The sequence below is a fragment of the Pantherophis guttatus genome, chromosome 9 (genome assembly GCF_059756535.1).
Source record: "Pantherophis guttatus breed Tessera chromosome 9, ASM5975653v1, whole genome shotgun sequence".
Classification (NCBI taxonomy): Eukaryota; Metazoa; Chordata; class Lepidosauria; order Squamata; family Colubridae; genus Pantherophis; species Pantherophis guttatus.
The window spans coordinates 26886479-26903774 of record NC_142071.1 but is presented as its reverse complement, the minus strand read 5'-3'; the positions used below and the strand labels follow the sequence as shown (position 1 = coordinate 26903774).

The 17296-nt window shown below is 46.4% G+C and overlaps 1 protein-coding gene across 1 annotated transcript; it reads right to left on the bottom strand.

Moving 5' to 3' along the window:
- Window positions 1-581: 581 nt before the first annotated feature.
- Window positions 582-16499, bottom strand: SCN3B (sodium voltage-gated channel beta subunit 3). The gene is made up of 6 exons (XM_060683199.2): window positions 16053-16499; window positions 10844-11007; window positions 6749-6974; window positions 4909-5047; window positions 3597-3697; window positions 582-1241 (listed from the first exon to the last, which is right to left on the bottom strand). The coding sequence occupies exons 1-5, from the start codon at window positions 16105-16107 to the stop codon at window positions 3634-3636; spliced, it is 648 nt and encodes a 215-aa protein (XP_060539182.2). The 5' UTR covers window positions 16108-16499; the 3' UTR covers window positions 582-1241; window positions 3597-3633.
- Between the last annotated feature and the right edge of the window lie 797 nt (window positions 16500-17296).

The following is a 17296-nucleotide window of genomic DNA, read 5'->3' as shown; positions in this document are numbered from 1 at the left end:
TGGGAACCTATAGTAATATATTTCCACCACTTACTATTTCCATCCTCCAAAACTGGGCAACAAGGCAGCAGAAAGTCTGAAATATTCCCAGGCGATGAAACCACCAGCCTTGTTCTACTTCCAACCCAACCAAGGTTGACTAAGACTGCACCTTGTGTGTCTTCTCCTAATCTGGCTGCATTGGCCACTGCGGTGACCGTCTCAAGCCGCAAAGAGTGACCCCTTGCCCTGCTTCGGATATCAGTGTTTGGTGAAGAGTGTTCCTCTGTCAGCCCAGGCTACCATCATTTCAAAAGCTTGCTCTGGACTGCTAAATTGGCCACGCCCACCCAGTCACATGACTGTCTAGCCACACCCACCCTGTCACATGCCCACTTAGCCACGCCCACCCTACCCGGTTCGAGCCCCCGCCAACAGTCTGAGGGACCGTGAATTGGGCCCTTGTTTAAAAAGTTTGAGGACCCCTGGTCTAAACCTGTCACTCGCATGATCAGAAACCTTTTCCACACTTGGGATTCACCCAGGAGTCAGACAAACCCTGGATTGACCGTGGTTTATGTCAAGATGGGAGATGAGTGGAAGATTTCTGCTCCAGCTAATGCCTGGATGGTGATAATTTCAAGGCTACTGTGGTCATCCCATGAGTTCTTCTCCTGCTTCCCTCTCCTAGGTTGACAAGAACAATAACAGAGTTGGAAGGGACCTTGGAGGTCATCTATTCCAACCCCCTACTCACGCAGGGATTCGAACCGCCAAACTGCCGACCTTTCTGATCAACAAGCTCAGTGCCTTAGCCACTGATCCGCCTAGTCACAACGAACGCAAGGTTTCTGATTCTTAGCTTTGCCTGCCTGCAAAGCCACGCTGGGACAGGGACACCGGGACACTAAATTAAATTCCAGAACGAAGACAGATGAAGGTCCGGCGTGGAGAACATTGTCCTGGGGCCAGCTGAGATGGCAAAGACCCCAATGGGAAAAAAAAAATCTACGTTAGGGAGAGGAGGCAGTTCGTATTTACAAAACTGGGACGATGATGGGATGAACGGTGCCAGCCTGCCCTCTTTGTCTGTCTCGGCTTGCCTCAAAGGAAGGCCTTTAATCGTTCAAGGTGGAAGCCGCGGATGCCTCCCAGGAGGAGGAAATAAATGTAGACGGCCTCGTGACTCCACCTCGTTGGAGCGGGATTCCTTCCAATCCAGCCGCAGCGGTTTGTTAGTCCTTGAGTCTTCTGGCAGGCTCCTGAAAAGAAAAACAAACAGGGCGAGAGTGAGCTACCTTTTGCATTGTGAAACCTGGTGTGTGAGCCCCACAACCAAGAAGCTGTGGGAGAAATCCACTCAACATTTTCTTTTTTGAATGGATAGAGTGGGTGCGGTGGCCTAGAGGTGGACAATCAGGAGGCTGTGAGTTCGATCCTAGGTAGGGACGTGGTGGCTTAGTAGCTAAGACGCTGAGCTTGTCGGTCGAAAAGTCGGCAGTTCAGCGGTTCGAATCCCTAGCACCGCGTAATGGGGTGAGCTCCCGTGACTTGTCCCAGCTTCTGCCAACTTAGCAGTTCGAAAGCACGTAAAAAATGCAAGTAGAAAAATAGGGACCACCTTTTTCTGTGTGCCTTTGGTGTTTAGTCATGCCGGCCACATGACCACTGAGACGTCTTCGGACACCGCTGGCTCTTTGGCTTTGAAACTGAGATGAGCACCGCCCCCTAGAGTGGGGAACGACTAGCACATATGTGCAAGGGGAACCTTTACCTTTACCAGAGAGAGATATTTCTCTCTCTGGACACAATGAGAATATATCTGCTGAACAAAACTCCGCATTGGCGACAGGAAAGGCATCCGGCCATTACAACACTCTGCTAGCTCCATTCAGTTGCCCAGACTCCACCCCACAAGGAATTATGGGGTCATTAAATGAAGATAATTTTTTGGGGGGGGGAATGGATCCATGGACTGACATCCAGTTCTTCACAAATTCCAGATCCCTGAATTCTACAATGCAGCTTCCATTATTTACATATTGATGCCCTCCATTTATTTCATTCATTCGGCTATTTACTCTTTAGGGAAAAAACACCCCTGCATTATCAGAATGTAGCTGGAAGGGACCTTGGAGGTCTTCTAGTCCAGCCCCCTGCTCAAACAGGAGATCCTACACCATTTCAGACAAGTGACTGATTAATATGAATTATAATTAGATAATAATATCATATTAATATTTCCCTTAATATGTTAGGGGAAAGAGCATATTAAAAATGTGATTTTTGTTTTGTTTTTTTAAAGTGAAAAGTAACATTCAGAACAAAGAAAATGTATGGTTTGCATCAACTGGAGAGGTGAGGTGAAATGGAATTTATAAGTATACGTTAGGAAAAATGAATAGTATTGTGAATTTGGAGTTGTAAACTACCCGGGATCATTTAGGTGACATGAGCAGCTAAGAACATAAACAACCATCAACCAAATAAATATTTTAGAAGGCTCAATATGTAACATTTAATTTTTTAAAAAAGAAAACCCTTCAAAGGTTACCACCTTTAAAGCGCTCCATGGCATTGGACCTGGGTACCTTCGAGACTGTCTTCTGCCACCAGTAGCCTCCCACCGGCCAGTCCGCTCCCACAGAGAGGGTCTCCTCAGGGTGCCATCGGCCAAATTATGTCGGCTGGCGACGCCCAGGGGGAGGGCCTTCTCTGTGGGAGCCCCTGCCCTTTGGAATGAGCTGCCCCCAGAAATGCGTAAGATCTCCGATCTCCGTGTATTTCACTGTGCCCTCAAAACCTTGTTGTTCCGCCAGGCCGGACTATCAATGTAAAGTTTTTAATTGGTTTTAAATGTGGGATTTTAAATTTGGGGGTTTTATAATTGAGCCAATTATTTAATAATTTTAATTATTTTTAAATTTTGTCTGTCTTTGTGCTTTTAATCAGGCTTTATACCGCCCTGAGTCCTTCGGGAGAAGGGCGGTATAGAAATAAAATTAATAAATAAATAATAAATAAATAAATAAATAAATAAAAATGCATTGTGTTTCTGTGTTCTGTATTCTTAAGTCTTCTGCATCACACATGATCTTTTAAAGCTAATACAACTCTTAAGAACCATGGTGGCCCAGTGGTTAAAATGCGGTACTGCAAGCTAATTCTGCTGACTGCTAGCAGTTCGATCCTGACCAGCTCAAGGTTGACTCAGCCTTCCATCCTTCCCAAATCGATAAAATGAGGACTCCGATTGTAGGGGACAAGAGGCTGACTCTGTAAACCACTTGGAGAGGGCTGTAAAAAGCACTGTGAAACAGTATATAAGTCTAAGTGCTAATGCTAACTGCTATTTGTATTTATTTATTTATTTATTTATTTACTTACTTACTTACTTACTTACTTACTTACTTACTTATTTATTTATTAAAGTCTAAGTGCTAATGCTAACTGCTATCTGAATGTATGTATGTATGTATGTATGTATGTATGTATGTATGTATTTATTCATTCATTCATTCATTCATTCATTCATTCATTCATTCATTCATTCATTAATTTTAGATGGAATATCCTGAGCTAATTCCTCCTTTATCATGAAAAGAGCTTTGTCTCACCTTTGTTGCAAACGGCACTCTGGTGCAAATTCACCTCCTACTCCTCCACTGGTAGAACACAGTTTTCTTTATTTTCTGACGGGATGGCGAGGTAGTTGGTACTAGGGAACAAAAAAAAAAAAAGGTGTTATTTGCAGAAGAACCCTAAATACTCAAATGTGCATTTAAGAAACCCCCACGGATTGAGTCCAAGCTAGGTGGCATCATTTAAGTAAGGGTTACCCAACTGTGGCCATTTCTAACCAATCTGGGTTGGATCCTGGGATCAGAGATTTAGTCTTATGAGCTTTCGGATTCATGCTGGAGCCCATCCTCAGGGATCCCCTCTCTAGCAGTGGGTGTGCATGGGCTACCCTATGTGTGGTCTTTATATGGTGTCAAGTTGTGTGTGGCTTTTTAAAATTGTGATTGGGGTGTTAACGACTGGCTATTGTTTCCTCCTGCTGCCAAGCCCTCACCTCTTAAGTGTCGTATTTTTCGGAGTATAAGAAGGACTTTTTTCCCTCCTAAAAGAGGCTGAAAATTTGGGTGTGTCTTATACTCTGAATGTAACCCCGCGTGCAGCGCCCAAAATGGCTACCTGGAACAGCTGCTGCCTTCTCTTACCTCTTCTGCACTTCGCCTGCTTTAGGCACTGGAGCTCCCTCCGAGGATCAGCTGTGCTTTTGAAGCTGTTTTTCAGCCTCAGCACAAGCGAAGCGATCTTCCGTGCTTTGCCTGCTTTTCTAATTACTGCTCCCTCCGATGATCAGCTGTGCTTTAGAAGCTGTTTTTTAGCCCCAACCTCAAAACCAGCGAGCGAACTAATGTGCTGAAGCTGACCAGGCTAAGGACTAGCCAGATGAATACCTGGTAGGCAGAATGGTTTTTTTTTCCTATTTTCCTCCCAAAAAACTAAGGTGCATTTTATACTCCGGTGCGTCTTATACTCCGAAAAATACGGTACTTGACAAGCTGGTGGTAGATGAGCACTCCTGTTGACCAACAGGGGGCCCTGTTTCCCAGGCTTCAATCATTTCCCTGGCTATTTTTGTACCTGCTCGGCCAACAATCTTAGTAGCTGCAAACTCTCATATATGTCCTTGTACATTGCAACGAACAAACTCCGTAGTTTGTTGTTCTCTTTCTGGCTGAAGCAGAGAAACAGGTACACCTTACAAGGGAGCTGAACGCTGATTATAGGTTGGCCAACCCTGAGTTGTAACAGCCTGAGCTACTTCTCCATTTCCCCCCTACCCCCACTGCTAAAATGCAATTCTACTTTTTTTTTTCCCCTCGTTTCCCAAGATGCCCAGATTTTTTGCAAACTCACGCATTTTCCTGGGCGACTTCCTCTGCTTTGGAAACTTTCCGGTAGCAGTAAACCATCTCAATCAGGAGCCACAATGTGAGGAAGACCAAGAGAATATACATCATTATTGCAGAGATGAGAGCCGTTAAGTCTCTTCCAGCTATAGAGGAGATTTAAAAAAAAAAAGGGGGTGGGTGGGAGAGGGAGATAATTCCAGGATTGATCTCTATGAGCAAAACCCCTTTCATGTAATCAAGTATGTGGAGCTTAACTTTACAGGCAGATCTGGAATGACGCTGAATTTCTGCAGTTGGCTGAATCTTCCGTGAAATGATGATGAAGGCAAAATATTCCTTACAAACAGAGGTCGTATTCAAACTGGTTCAGACCGGTTCAGGTGAATCGGTAGCGGAAATCCCAGGTGGGGCCTGCCCAAGCTCTATGCCATCCTATTTAGGCACATTTTTGAGGCTGGTTGCATGCACGAAAGGAACGCAGGCAAGCAAAGCACATGCACAAAAGGCCAGTTGCATATGTGGAAGGCAGGTGCATGCATGAAAATGGGGGTGCAGGGGGTGTGGTGCACCCCCCGTGGCCCGTTTTCGCTCCCAGGAGGCTTCAGGGAGGCCTCCTAAGCCAAAATCGGGGTGCAGGGGGGCAGTGCATTCCCCCACATCCTGTTTTTGCTCCCAGGGGGGTGCGAAGGGCCGAGTTCTGTCTTTCACACCCCCTAATCACGCCCACCCAGCCAGTCATTAGGGCAGAGAACCGGTTGTTAAATTATTTGAATCCCACCACTGGGGGCGGCATATAAATGTAATAAATAAATAAAAACACTCATAATGTACCCTCCAGTACCCCTTTGTTTGTAACCCCGTATTTGCAAAATAAACCTTGGCCACTGTTAATAATTTAACTTCCCTGTTAAGAGCTGAGAAAGCTGCTGGAAACGGTTTAATCTCAGCAGAGCTGAGACTGTTAATGTAAACATTGCTTGAGCAATGGTCAACCCAGGGGTGAAATGCTCCCGGTTCGGACCGGATCGCCCGATCCGGTAGCGATGGAGGCAGGTGGATCGGAGAACCGGTAGGAAAAATCACTGCTCTCCCCCATTGCCCAGCTGAGCCGCACAATCATCAGAGGCTTTTTTTTTTACTTTTAAAAGCATTTTTTCTACAACTTGGCTGAAAAAATGCTTTTAAAAGTAAAAAAAAAAAGCCTCTGATGATCGCGTGGCTCAGTTGGGATCGTCAGAGGCATTTAAAAGAAAACAAGCCTCTGCTGATCAGGCAACTCAGCTGGGATCGTCAGAGGCATTTAAAAGAAAAAAAGCCTCTGCTGATCAGGCAACTCAGCTGGGATCGTCAGAGGCATTTAAAAGAAAACAAGCCTCTGCTGATCAGGCAACTCAGCTGGGATCGTCAGAGGCATTTAAAAGAAAAAAAGCCTCTGCTGATCAGGCAACTCAGCTGGGATCGTCAGAGGCATTTAAAAGAAAAAAAGCCTCGGCTGATCAGGCAACTCAGCTGGGATCGTCAGAGGCATTTAAAAGAAAACAAGCCTCTGCTGATCAGGCAACTCAGCTGGGATCGTCAGAGGCATTTAAAAGAAAACAAGCCTCTGCTGATCAGGCAACTCAGCTGGGATCGTCAGAGGCATTTAAAAGAAAAAAAGTCTCTGCCGATCAGGCAACTCAGCTGGGATCGTCAGAGCCTTTTGAAAGCATTTTTTTACAACCTCTTCTCCGAAATTGGCCACACCCACCCAGTCACATTACCCCCCCCAACCAAGCCACACCCACAGAACTGGTGGTAACAAATTTTAGATTTCACCACTGGACCAACCCCTTGTGTTACCCTACCATCCTTCAACACGGTGAGATGAATCAGTGTCGAGCTGGTGAAGATGGGCCGGTGAGTCTCAAAGAGGAATTCCCGGGTGACATTACAGGTGTAAATCCCTGAATCGTTCAGAGAAATGTTTAGGACCGAGATGGAGACGTCCTGCATATCTGCACTCCCGTTCCACTCGAGCCGGCCCTGAAAAGGACTCTCAAGTTCCCGTTTCTCATTGTTGAATTCGTAGATCTGTAAAGGTCCAGAAAAAAAAGGAGATGTCAACTTTAGCAATAGCGCTTAGCAGTGGTGGGTTCCTCCCGGTTCGGCCGAGCCGGTAGCAGTAATGATATGATGTCACCGAACCAGTTCTCTTTGCTCGGGAGCTGGGCCCTCCCGCCCCACCCCCCATTATTCTTACCTTTTATTTGGCCCCACCCCCAATCTATTGCTGCCTCCCGAGTCCCAGCTGATTGGCTAGAAGGAAAAAAACTGTTTAAACTCTTGCCGCGGGGCTTCAAAGGGCCGCCATACAGCTGATCAGTATTAAAAGGCAAGCAGCTGTCCAGTCTCTTCTTAAAAACCTCCAGTGATGGAGCGCCCATGATTTCTGGTGGCAAGCTGTTCCACTGGTTAATTGTCCTCACTGTTAGGAAGTTTCTCCTTAGTTCTAGGTTGCTTCTCTCTTTGACTAGTTTCCAATCATTGTTTCTTGTCCTGCCCTCAGGTGCTTTGGAGAATAGCTTGGCTCAGTGGTGAAATTCAGCTGGTTCTATCCGGCTCGGGCAAACTGGTAGATTGACTTTCCCAAATCTGTTCCTTGCCTGAAACATCTGCATCATATTCCAGCAATCCCTGAATTTACAGTTACTGTATAAGTGCTTAGTCAAAAGATTACCGATTGTGCTTATTGGCCAATAATTTTCTAGGTCACCCTTTGCTGTTTCTAAAAAAAGAGGAGGATAAATCCAACCCACAATCCCTAGGGATTTACTTAAAATATGTGAACGGTGAGCGTCAGATTAGCCCCATCATTTTTTTTTTATTATCAGCTCTACTGAGATTAAACCATTTCCAGCAGCTTTCTCAGATCTTAACTGGGAAATTAAATTATTAAGGGCAGCTCCCCTCACCAGTGGTCAATCTCATATGGTCTCTGGACCCAGGAAATCCTAAAGCTTCCAGAAAACAGGGCTCACCACCTCTGTATATTCATGAAAATATTTTTTTCCTAGGCTTTGGGTGTGACATAATCATAACATATGATTTTATATAAAATCATAACGATAGGATTTTAATGTTGGAAGATCTGCATTTTTTCCCCAAGCATTTTCACATAATTGCAGAGTCCACTGTTTTTGTTCTTTTTTGGGGGGGATCAACCAAGTATTAGTTGTGACAGGATTAGTTAAAGGAATAAAGGGATTGGGAGATCTGCAACCATTTGCCAAAACAGAGTAGAGAAATACAGGCTAGCTTCCCAAAGCAGCTATTTATCTTTGATGACATCTCATATTCTCTTTCTCTTATTCTGAAGCGGTTGCTTAAATAATTATTATTGGTTGTCGCACAGTCACTCAAATGTTCGGACTGGATTTAGCATTCTTATTTACCTATTGGGTCCTTCCTAAGGGCTTCCTGGGATAGACAGATGTTGATTTTTGGTGGTGTTAGAGGCATTGTCACCGGATGTAAACTGTTCCGAGTAAAGCTGCCTTTTGCAATTGACTGATAATGAAATTGTCAGTGACGATGTCAGATCTGGAAGTCATTTTTTACATTTGGGCCTTCAGGCTTGCCACATTTTCTACTGTGGGAAAATGGGAGGGGGGATTGCATAGAGTATGGGTGATATGTAGTCAAAATAACATTCCTTTCCCAGAGAGTCAAGGATGCCTTGCCCTGGCACCTGGAGTCAGATGACTGGGAGGTATCTCCAGTTTGGACGGTGGATGATTGGACCATGTGATGGAGCTGTGGGTGCTGGGCAGGGACTTGAACTTTCACTTGGTTGGGGAAAACCTGGAAACTTTCAGATTCGGGTTTTCCCAGACGTATCAATATGACATCTTCAATAAAAAGGAACTTTGAAGAAATTCAAGCCTTGGTGTCTTCTTTCGTTGGGGGTGTTACCTGGAACCCTGACATTAAGAAGATATTCAGGTCCCTCTGTCGTCTTCTCCAAAACTCCGAACCCTAATTTCCAATTAACCTGGTCATTTCCTATCACTGCAGGATCTCCCATGGACAAAATACCCACTCTCTTAAAAGTATTATAAATAAATGTTTTATAGGTGGCACTTACCACCGGCAAGACTGGCAAAAAATGTTTAGTCATCTGTCTGCCAGATGCTGGAAATGCAATCAGACCCTAGGAACTTACTATCACATGTGGTGGACTTGTATGAAAGCAAGAAAATATTGGAAGAAAATACATATCTGGTTGGAAAAGAAGATTAAGCAACGTATAGACCTGAAACCAGAAGTATTTATTTATTTATTTATTTATTTATTTGTTTGTTTGTTTGTTTGTTTGTTTGTTTGTTTGTTTGTTTGTTTGTCGCTGCCCAACTCCCTAAGGGAGTTTCTGTTGGGTATAATGCTGGAGGGTTGGTTATTTATATATTTATTTATTTATTTATTTATTTATTTATTTATTTATTTATTTATTATATTTCTATAGTGCCTTTCTCCCGTAGGACTCAAGGCGGTGTACAGTCAAGAAAAATATATGATAAAGGGACTACATCAGAGGTGGGTTTCAGCAGGTTCTGATCAGTTCTGGAGAACCTGTAGCGGAAATTTTGAATAGTTCGGAGAACCAATAGTAAAATTTCTGACTGGCCCCGCCCCCATCTATCCTCTGCCTCCCAAGTCCCAGCTGATCGGGATGAAATGGGGATTTTGCAGTATCCTTCCCCTGGAGTGGGGAGGGAATGGAGATTTTACAGTATCATTCCCCTGCCACGCCCATCAAGCCACACCCACAGAACAGGTAGTAAAAAAATTTGAAACCCATCACTGGACTACATATTTAGTTTTGCATGTACCGACAGCATCAAGGATTGTATTTGCAAAATGCTGGAAAAATGAGAATATTCCACCAGATGTAATTTGGAAAATGTTAGACTGTGCTGAGATGGACAGACTGACTTTAAAAATTAAAGATAAAGAAGACACAGAATATTACTTGATATGGAATAGATTTTATGAGTGGTTAGAGATAAGAGGTAGAAATTAGATGAAGAAAGATTCTTGCTATGTATGAATTAAATATAAAGATGGTTTATAACTATAAATATGCCAATACACTCAACAGAATTATAAATAAGCTAATATAAAAAGAAATTTAGCCAAAACTGTTCTGTTACATTATTATTATTGTTACCGGTATATGTGTTAATATTTTTTATTGTCTTTTCTTTGTTTTTCTTTTGTAAATGAGATACCCTGGCAATACACTGTATTCAAAATGTTTATGAATTTAAAAACAAAATTTAAAAAAGTATTATAAATCAGATCTCCTTTCCCATTCATCCTCCTACAATCTGGACAGTTCTCCTAATGTTTAGCTGAAATCTGCAAACTTTCTGAGACCCTGTTCCAGGGATGAAATGCTAACGGTTCGGACCGGTTTGCCCGAACTGGTAGCTTTTATTACTACCGGTTCGGGTGAACCAGTAGTAAAAAAAATGCTACCAATTCGGACGAACCGGTATTTCTGACGATCAGCTATGCCGTGCAATTTATATTCGTTAGAAAGCAAGAAATTCTGCTTTCTAGCAAATCTAAATCGTCGGCACAGATGTTCCCCCACCTTCGCTGTTCTACTTACCTTACGAAAGGCTTCTTAAACCTCCTTTTTCAGCGCTGCACGGTAGTGGCTGTGCATGTGCACGAAGCGTGCATTTGGCACGCACTGTCCATGTGCATCCAAAGTACGTTTTGGCATGCACAGTGCATGCGTGTGTGAAGTGCGCGTTTGGCACATACCACACCGAGTACCGGTAGCAAAGTGAACCAGTAACAGACTTCGGAGCATTTCACCCCTGCCCTGTTCCCATTCCCCCCCTCCCATCTCCCATGGTCCAAGCATTCAAGGTACAGAAGTAATCACTCACAGCTACGTCTTGTCCTCCTTCGGGCTTGTAGAACCACTTCACCACGGTGTTTGCCAAAACCTCTTCTCGCTTCATACAGGAAATGCACATGAGCTTCATGCGTGATCCCTGCACGGCCTCGGTTTCTGAAGGGACCTCGACGCAAACGGAGAAACAAATGCCCACTGGATAATGACGGAGATGATGCAGCCCAGTTTGAAGGTGGAGAAGATGTGCGGCCAGGAGAGACCCAACCGTCACCAAGTCAGAAAAGAAAGAAAAAGGAAGATCAATGCACAAGACAGAGGAAATTACATGCTGCTCAATATGTTTTTCTTAAAATATGTTTGTTTAGGACTGATTGTGTCTGGTAATAACTGCTTGGGCCTAGGTCACGACACCAAGTAGGCAATGTCATCAGTGCAACTCATCCCAGCTCAAGAGACAGCTCATCAATGATTCCTCATCAGACCTGGAAAAAGGCACATCAAGCTTCAACTTTGAGCCTCATACCCTTCTATGTTTCATTCAAAACTTTGCTAAAGAAGAAAAGCCTGTAGTACAGTGGACTAAAGCACTGTTATTAACATCCGCTGCTTGCAATTACTGCAAGTTCAAATCTCACCAGGCTCAAGGTTGACTCAGCCTTCCATCCTTTCAAAGGTAGGTGAAATGAGGACCCAGATTGTGGGGGCAATAAGCTGACTTTGTATAAAATATACAAAAGTATGAAGGCTATTGCTTAACGCACTGTAAGCCACCCTGAGTGTCCGGAGAAGGGCGGCATAAACATTAAAGCAAAAAAAAAAAAAAATACTTATCACACCAACGGACAGTACAAACCTTGGTGGAACTCCTAATAAATTCTAGAAGATAAAAACAACATTCAAAATAACTTTGCCAGTTTAGAAAAGGGGCTGAATTATCACCTTCCCCCAATGTGTCTCTTCATTCATATGTGTTAAATTCCAGCAACCTAGTTAGCATGTTGGCTAATGATTGTAAGATGAAATCCAAGACAGACAGATCAGAAAAAAAAGTTGCTTAGGGCTGGTCATATGAACAATGCTAAACTCGATTAAACCTCAAGTTCAAGAGCTTCCAGATTTTGGCAGAACAGTGTCTTTCCACAGATGGAGGACAAACATTTACAGAGGCCTGTAAGAGTGGTGTGGCGGCCTAGAGGTGGACAATCAGGCGGCTGTGAGTTCGATCCTAGGTAGAGGCAGATATTTCTCTCTCTGGGCACAATGAGAATATATCTGCTGAACAAAACTCCGTATTGGCGACAGGAAAGGCCTCCGGCCAGTAAACACTCAGCTCCATTCAGTTGCCCAGACTCCACCCTGCAAGGGATTATGGGGTCGTTAAATGATGATGATTTACAGAGGCTTGTAGGTTTAGTCTCCCGATGGGCTTTTCTATGTCCAAAGTGATCCACACAACTCTGTGTTTTAGTAATAGCGACCCACATCTCCATTTCCTTTTCCTTCCGCCCAATCACTGCACTTTTCAAGCAGAAAAGTTGCCTGACACCTTTGCAGCTCTCTCGTAGGGATCTGGGGTTGTGACATTTAAGCAGACAATATGACATGGGAACGCAGAAGGGATGTGGGTGGTAAGCGCACCAGCCTGCCTACCGTCCCTGTCCTACTGTTCCCATTTATTCATACTCATTTATTATGTATATACTGTGTTTCCCAGAAAATAAGACCGGGTCTTATATTAATTTTTGCTCCAAAAAGATGCATTAGGACTTATTTTCTGGTTAGGTCTTATTTTTTGGGAAATGTGGTACTAAATGCATCCATCTGGCTGACAATCTTAACTGGGGCTTATTTTGGGGGTAGGGCTTATATTACGAGCGTCCTGAAAAATCATGCTAGGACTTATTTTCCGGTTGGGTCTTATTTTCAGGGAAACAGGGTACTTATACCTGTTTATACTTATATGTTTATACGTGTTCTGCCCCAGCTATGGATCCCAAAGAATGCAGCACACATAAGTCCGTTCAAACCTTAGTTTACTAAATAAACCAATTTTTTTACAACAATGGCTGTTAATTAACTGCATTAACAGCCGCCAGGAATTCAAAGAGTAATACTGAGAGCTTACTGTGGTTGGCAGAGTGCCCAGAAGCAATTTGCAGGAAGCTGATAAGATAAGCAAGACAAGACATGAAGATATGTGAACGAAGCTGTTCCCTGCAAATTGCTTCAGTCGGCGTTCCTCCTTAAATAGGCTAAGGGAGTGGCCAATTAGCCCCAAGCCTTACTCTCGAGGAGACCTCCTCCTGAGGAGCCACTCCTGCTTTTTGGCAGCTTTGCGCGCCCGTGCATCGAGAAGAGGCTCCTCCTCTTCGTCCTCTTCACTTAAGGGAGCTTCTGGAGGTTCTGAAGGCCCTGGCTGAATCCCCGCCTCTGGCACCACATCTTCTCCAGCCTCCTCATTGTCCGACTTGAGCGCCAGCTGCACAGGCTGCTGGCACAGCACCACACCAGCCTCCTCGCTGTCGGAATCAGCTACTAGCTGCACAGGCCGCTGATGGGCCACAACACTATGTTTATGTTCTTACTTATCCTTGTTTTCTCATACGTGCTTGACAAACTAACTAACTAAATAAAATAAATAAATAAATTGCTTTTTTTAAAAAAAAGTCCCTTTCACCGGGAGTGGAATCGAGGTCACTTTTCATGCTTTGCTTCATTATTGCAGGCCCTGCTGTATCCATACAGGGCAGGATAGTGATGTTTGTGGCTCAGCATTTTTAGGTCAACAAGTTCAAATGGGGCCACCGTTATTGTTGGGCCCCTCCAGGCGGTGAGTGCCATCTCATTCAAGCTGCTGCTGCTTGAAAAGAAAAGAGACGGGCTGGAGGAGGCAGGGGAGATGAGGAAGAGAACAAAAGGGGAGGGGCTGTGAATCTGTCTCTTTCCTATCCTCAAGAAACCTGAGTGAAACTGTCAAGACTGGAAACAGAAAGGAAGACAAATGGCCTTTCCCATCCCTGTTGCCTCAAAAGGTGGAGTGGTTGGGCCAGAAGGGGAAGCAAAGAGCATGGGGGAGTGTGGGGGAGAGGGAAGAAGATCAGGACCTAAAAGTGGGCAGGTTTTAGGGAGATTATTGATTGATTTGATTTTTAATCTTGCCTTAATATTCAATAAGTGACTCAAGGGGGTGAAGATGCCTAATCTCCTTTCTCCTCCTTTCTTTCCCCACAACAACAACCCTGTGAGTCAGGCTGGGGCAGAATGACTGGCCCAGTCACCCAGTGGCTTTCATGCCTAAGGCAGGACTAGAACTCTCAGTCTCCTGGTGATTGACCCAGAGTCACCTAGCCAGCTTTCATGCCTATGGCAAGACTAGAACTCACCTTCTCCTGGTGATTGGCCCAAAGTCACCTAGCCAGCTTTCATGCCTAAGGCAGGACTAGAACTCACCTTCTCCTGGTGATTGACCCAGAGTCACCCAGCCAGCTTTCATGCCTAAGGCAAGACTAGAACTCACCATCTCCTGGTGTTTGACCCAAAGTCACTCAGCCAACTTTCTATGCCTAATGCAGGACTAGAACTCACCATCTCCTGGTGATTGGCCCAAAGTCACCCAGCCAGCTTTCTATGCCTAAGGCAGGACTAGAACTCTCAGTCTCCTGGTGATTGACCCAAAGTCACCCAGCCAGCTTTCATGCCTAAGGCAGGACTAGAACTCACCTTCTCCTGGTGATTGACCCAGAGTCACCCAGCCAGCTTTCATGCCTAAGGCAAGACTAGAACTCACCATCTCCTGGTGTTTGATCCAAAGTCACTCAGCCAACTTTCTATGCCTAATGCAGGACTAGAACTCACCATCTCCTGGTGATTGGCCCAAAGTCACCCAGCCAGCTTTCTATGCCTAAGGCAGGACTAGAACTCTCAGTCTCCTGGTGATTGACCCAAAGTCATCCAGCCAGCTTTCATGCCTAAGGCAGGATTAGAACTCACTATCTCCTGATGTTTGACCCAAAGTCACCCAGCCAACTTTCATGCCTAAGGAAGGACTAGAACTCACAGTCTCCTGATTTGTATCCTGGTGCCTTCACCACTAGACCAAACTGGCTTGCTAAGAATTGACACCAACTTGATGGCACATACTCAAAATTGGGGTGGAGGGTAGAGTCATTAGCCCGGGGTCCCATTCCTAGAAGTGAACCCTTGTGTCACTTGAAATGGACTCAGACCCAAGCTAGGATGGGGTTGTTTTTTGGGGTGTGTATGTTGGGTTCGATTTCTTTACAGACTAGCATCCCCTGTGAAGTTTAGCAAAACCAGATCTAACATCGGCCACTGTGAGCTGGCAAGCCAACAACAAACCGAAGCCAAACCAAAATACTTTTGGGTAAAACTGTTTGAGAAGAAGTCTAGAAATGCACCTCTTGTACAGGATTTTAAACACAAAAAGCTTAATTCCCGGAGGAAGAAAAAACAAACATCCAAGATGTCTAAGCCTGGTGGCTCAGCAGACTGATAGCATTGTGATTAACACCAGCTGTCTGCAATTACTGTAAGTTCGAATCTCCCCAGGCTCAAGATTGACTCAGCCTTCCATCCTTTCTAAGGTAGGTGAAATGAGGACCCAGTTTGTGGGGGCAATAAGCTGACTTTGTATAAATATACAAAAGGATGAAGGCTATTGCTTAGCGCATTGTAAGCCGCCCTGAGTCTCCGGAGAAGGGCGGCATATAAATCAAATTAAAAAAAAAAAAAACCCTTCCAGAATTGGAAGGAGAGGGCTTAAAACTCAAACGAGACGGCTGTTGGCTCTTTTAGAAAAAGCCCGAAACTCTCTCGGTTAGCCGAGATCCCTTCAGATTCCCTGCCTTGCTACTCCTCCGTTACACAGCCTTCACCTGCCACAGCAATCCGCCAGGCGCCTGAGTTGCCTGCCCGATTTCCAGCTGAGCAAAACCGCCACAAAACAACAACAGGCAGCTTTTAATTAGAAAGCCGCGCTTCTCACCATGGCAGCCTCTCTTGTTCCCCCCAAGGAGCGGTGCAAAGCCACCAGAGCGCGCCTCCCAACCGCCGCTCTTCCCTCGCAGGGTCCTCCTGCCTTGCCCTGCCAAATCCATCCCCCTCCCCCCCAACTTTGCCCCCTCCCCACCGCGCCCCGTCTTTCCACCAGGGCTCCCATTGTTCCAGGAAGGAGAGACCCTTCCTCTCACCCCCCCCCCAACCCCTTCCCCAGCACCTACCCCAAAGCGCCGCCAGCAGGGTCGAGGCGAAGGCAACCTTTGTCAACGCAGCCATGATTCCCACGGAACTGTGGGGAGGGGGACGGGGGTCTTCTGGGGAGGAGCGGGGTGCGCTCAACTGGAGAGCCCGGCGATCCGGGCAGGGCCAGGCTGGGTTCGACCCAGGGAAGAGGGGATTAGATGGAGCCCTTTAGACAGCCGTAGGGGCGCTCGCAACCACGGCCGTCCGGAGATGGAGCGCGATTCAGCACCACGGAGAGCGCCGCCTTTAGAGACTCCCTCCGCCTCCGGGTTGAATTGGGCAACGGCGGCTCCTCCGGGGCTCCGCCGCCGCGCCTGATGGGCACGAAGCCCCGATCCCCCTTTCCCCGAGGGGAGGCGGCTGGGCTTTTCTCGCGGCGGGAAGGGGGCTCCGCGCCCGGCGCTGCTCCAGTCCGACCTCCGACTCCTGGCGCTGCCGCGAAAGACGAGCGCGGAGAGGATGGAGCCGGAGCCACCTACTGGAGGGGTGGGGTGGGGGTGGGGGTGGGGTGGGGGGGTAGAGGAAGCCTCCCGTTCCCTCCCCCACCCCGTAGAAGCATGCGCAGATTTGTCCTTGGCAAAAAGCGGGCACGCCCCCTCCGCTGAACCCGCGGCTCCCTCGCCTTGCCAGCCAAAAAGGGGCGAAGCGGCTGCTGAGCGCCGCGCGCAAACTCGGGTGCGCCTGGTTGCCAGTCGCCCGCGCGCCTCTTTCTCCAGCTTGGGCGGAGAAGCGGGGCTTTCGAGGAAACCTGGCATCAGCAAGAGTCAATGGGAACCGTTACTCTGCCAACAGCAGCAGCAGGTCGTTCTGGGAAGTAATGTAGTTGGCAGGGAGAAGAGGTTGGGGAGGAAAGCAAGCCGAGCCGAGCTGAGCTGAGCTGAGCTGCGCTGAGGCTGAGTCAAGCCGAGCCAAGCCGAGCCAAGCCGAGCCAATCCAATCTAAGCCAAACCAATCTAAGCCAAGCCAAGCCAAGCCAAGCCAAGCCAAGCCAAGCCAAGCCAAGCCAAGCCAAGCCAAGCCAAGCCAAGCCAAGCCAAGCCAAGCCAAGCCAAGCCAAGCCAATCTAAGCCAAGCCAAGCCAAGCCAAGCCAAGCTAAGCCAAGCCGAGCCGAGCCGAGCCGAGCCGAGCTGAGCTGAGCTGAGCCGAGCTAAGCCGAGCCAGTCCGATCCGATCCGATCCAATCTGAGCCAATCCAAGCCAAGCCGAGCCAAGCCAAGCCAA

What these genes read in the sequence shown, in the direction of transcription:
- SCN3B (XM_060683199.2), bottom strand. Translation starts at nt 16,107, where the DNA reads ATGGCTGCGTTGACAAAGGTTGCCTTCGCCTCGACCCTGCTGGCGGCG. An exon ending in CCTGCTGGCGGCGCTTTGGG is followed by an intron (nt 11,008 to 16,052) that starts GTAGGTGCTGGG and finishes GTCATTATCCAG; the next exon opens with TGGGCATTTGTTTCTCCGTT. An exon ending in GAAGTCGCCCAGGAAAATGC is followed by an intron (nt 3,698 to 4,908) that starts GTGAGTTTGCAA and finishes TTTGTTCCCTAG; the next exon opens with TACCAACTACCTCGCCATCC.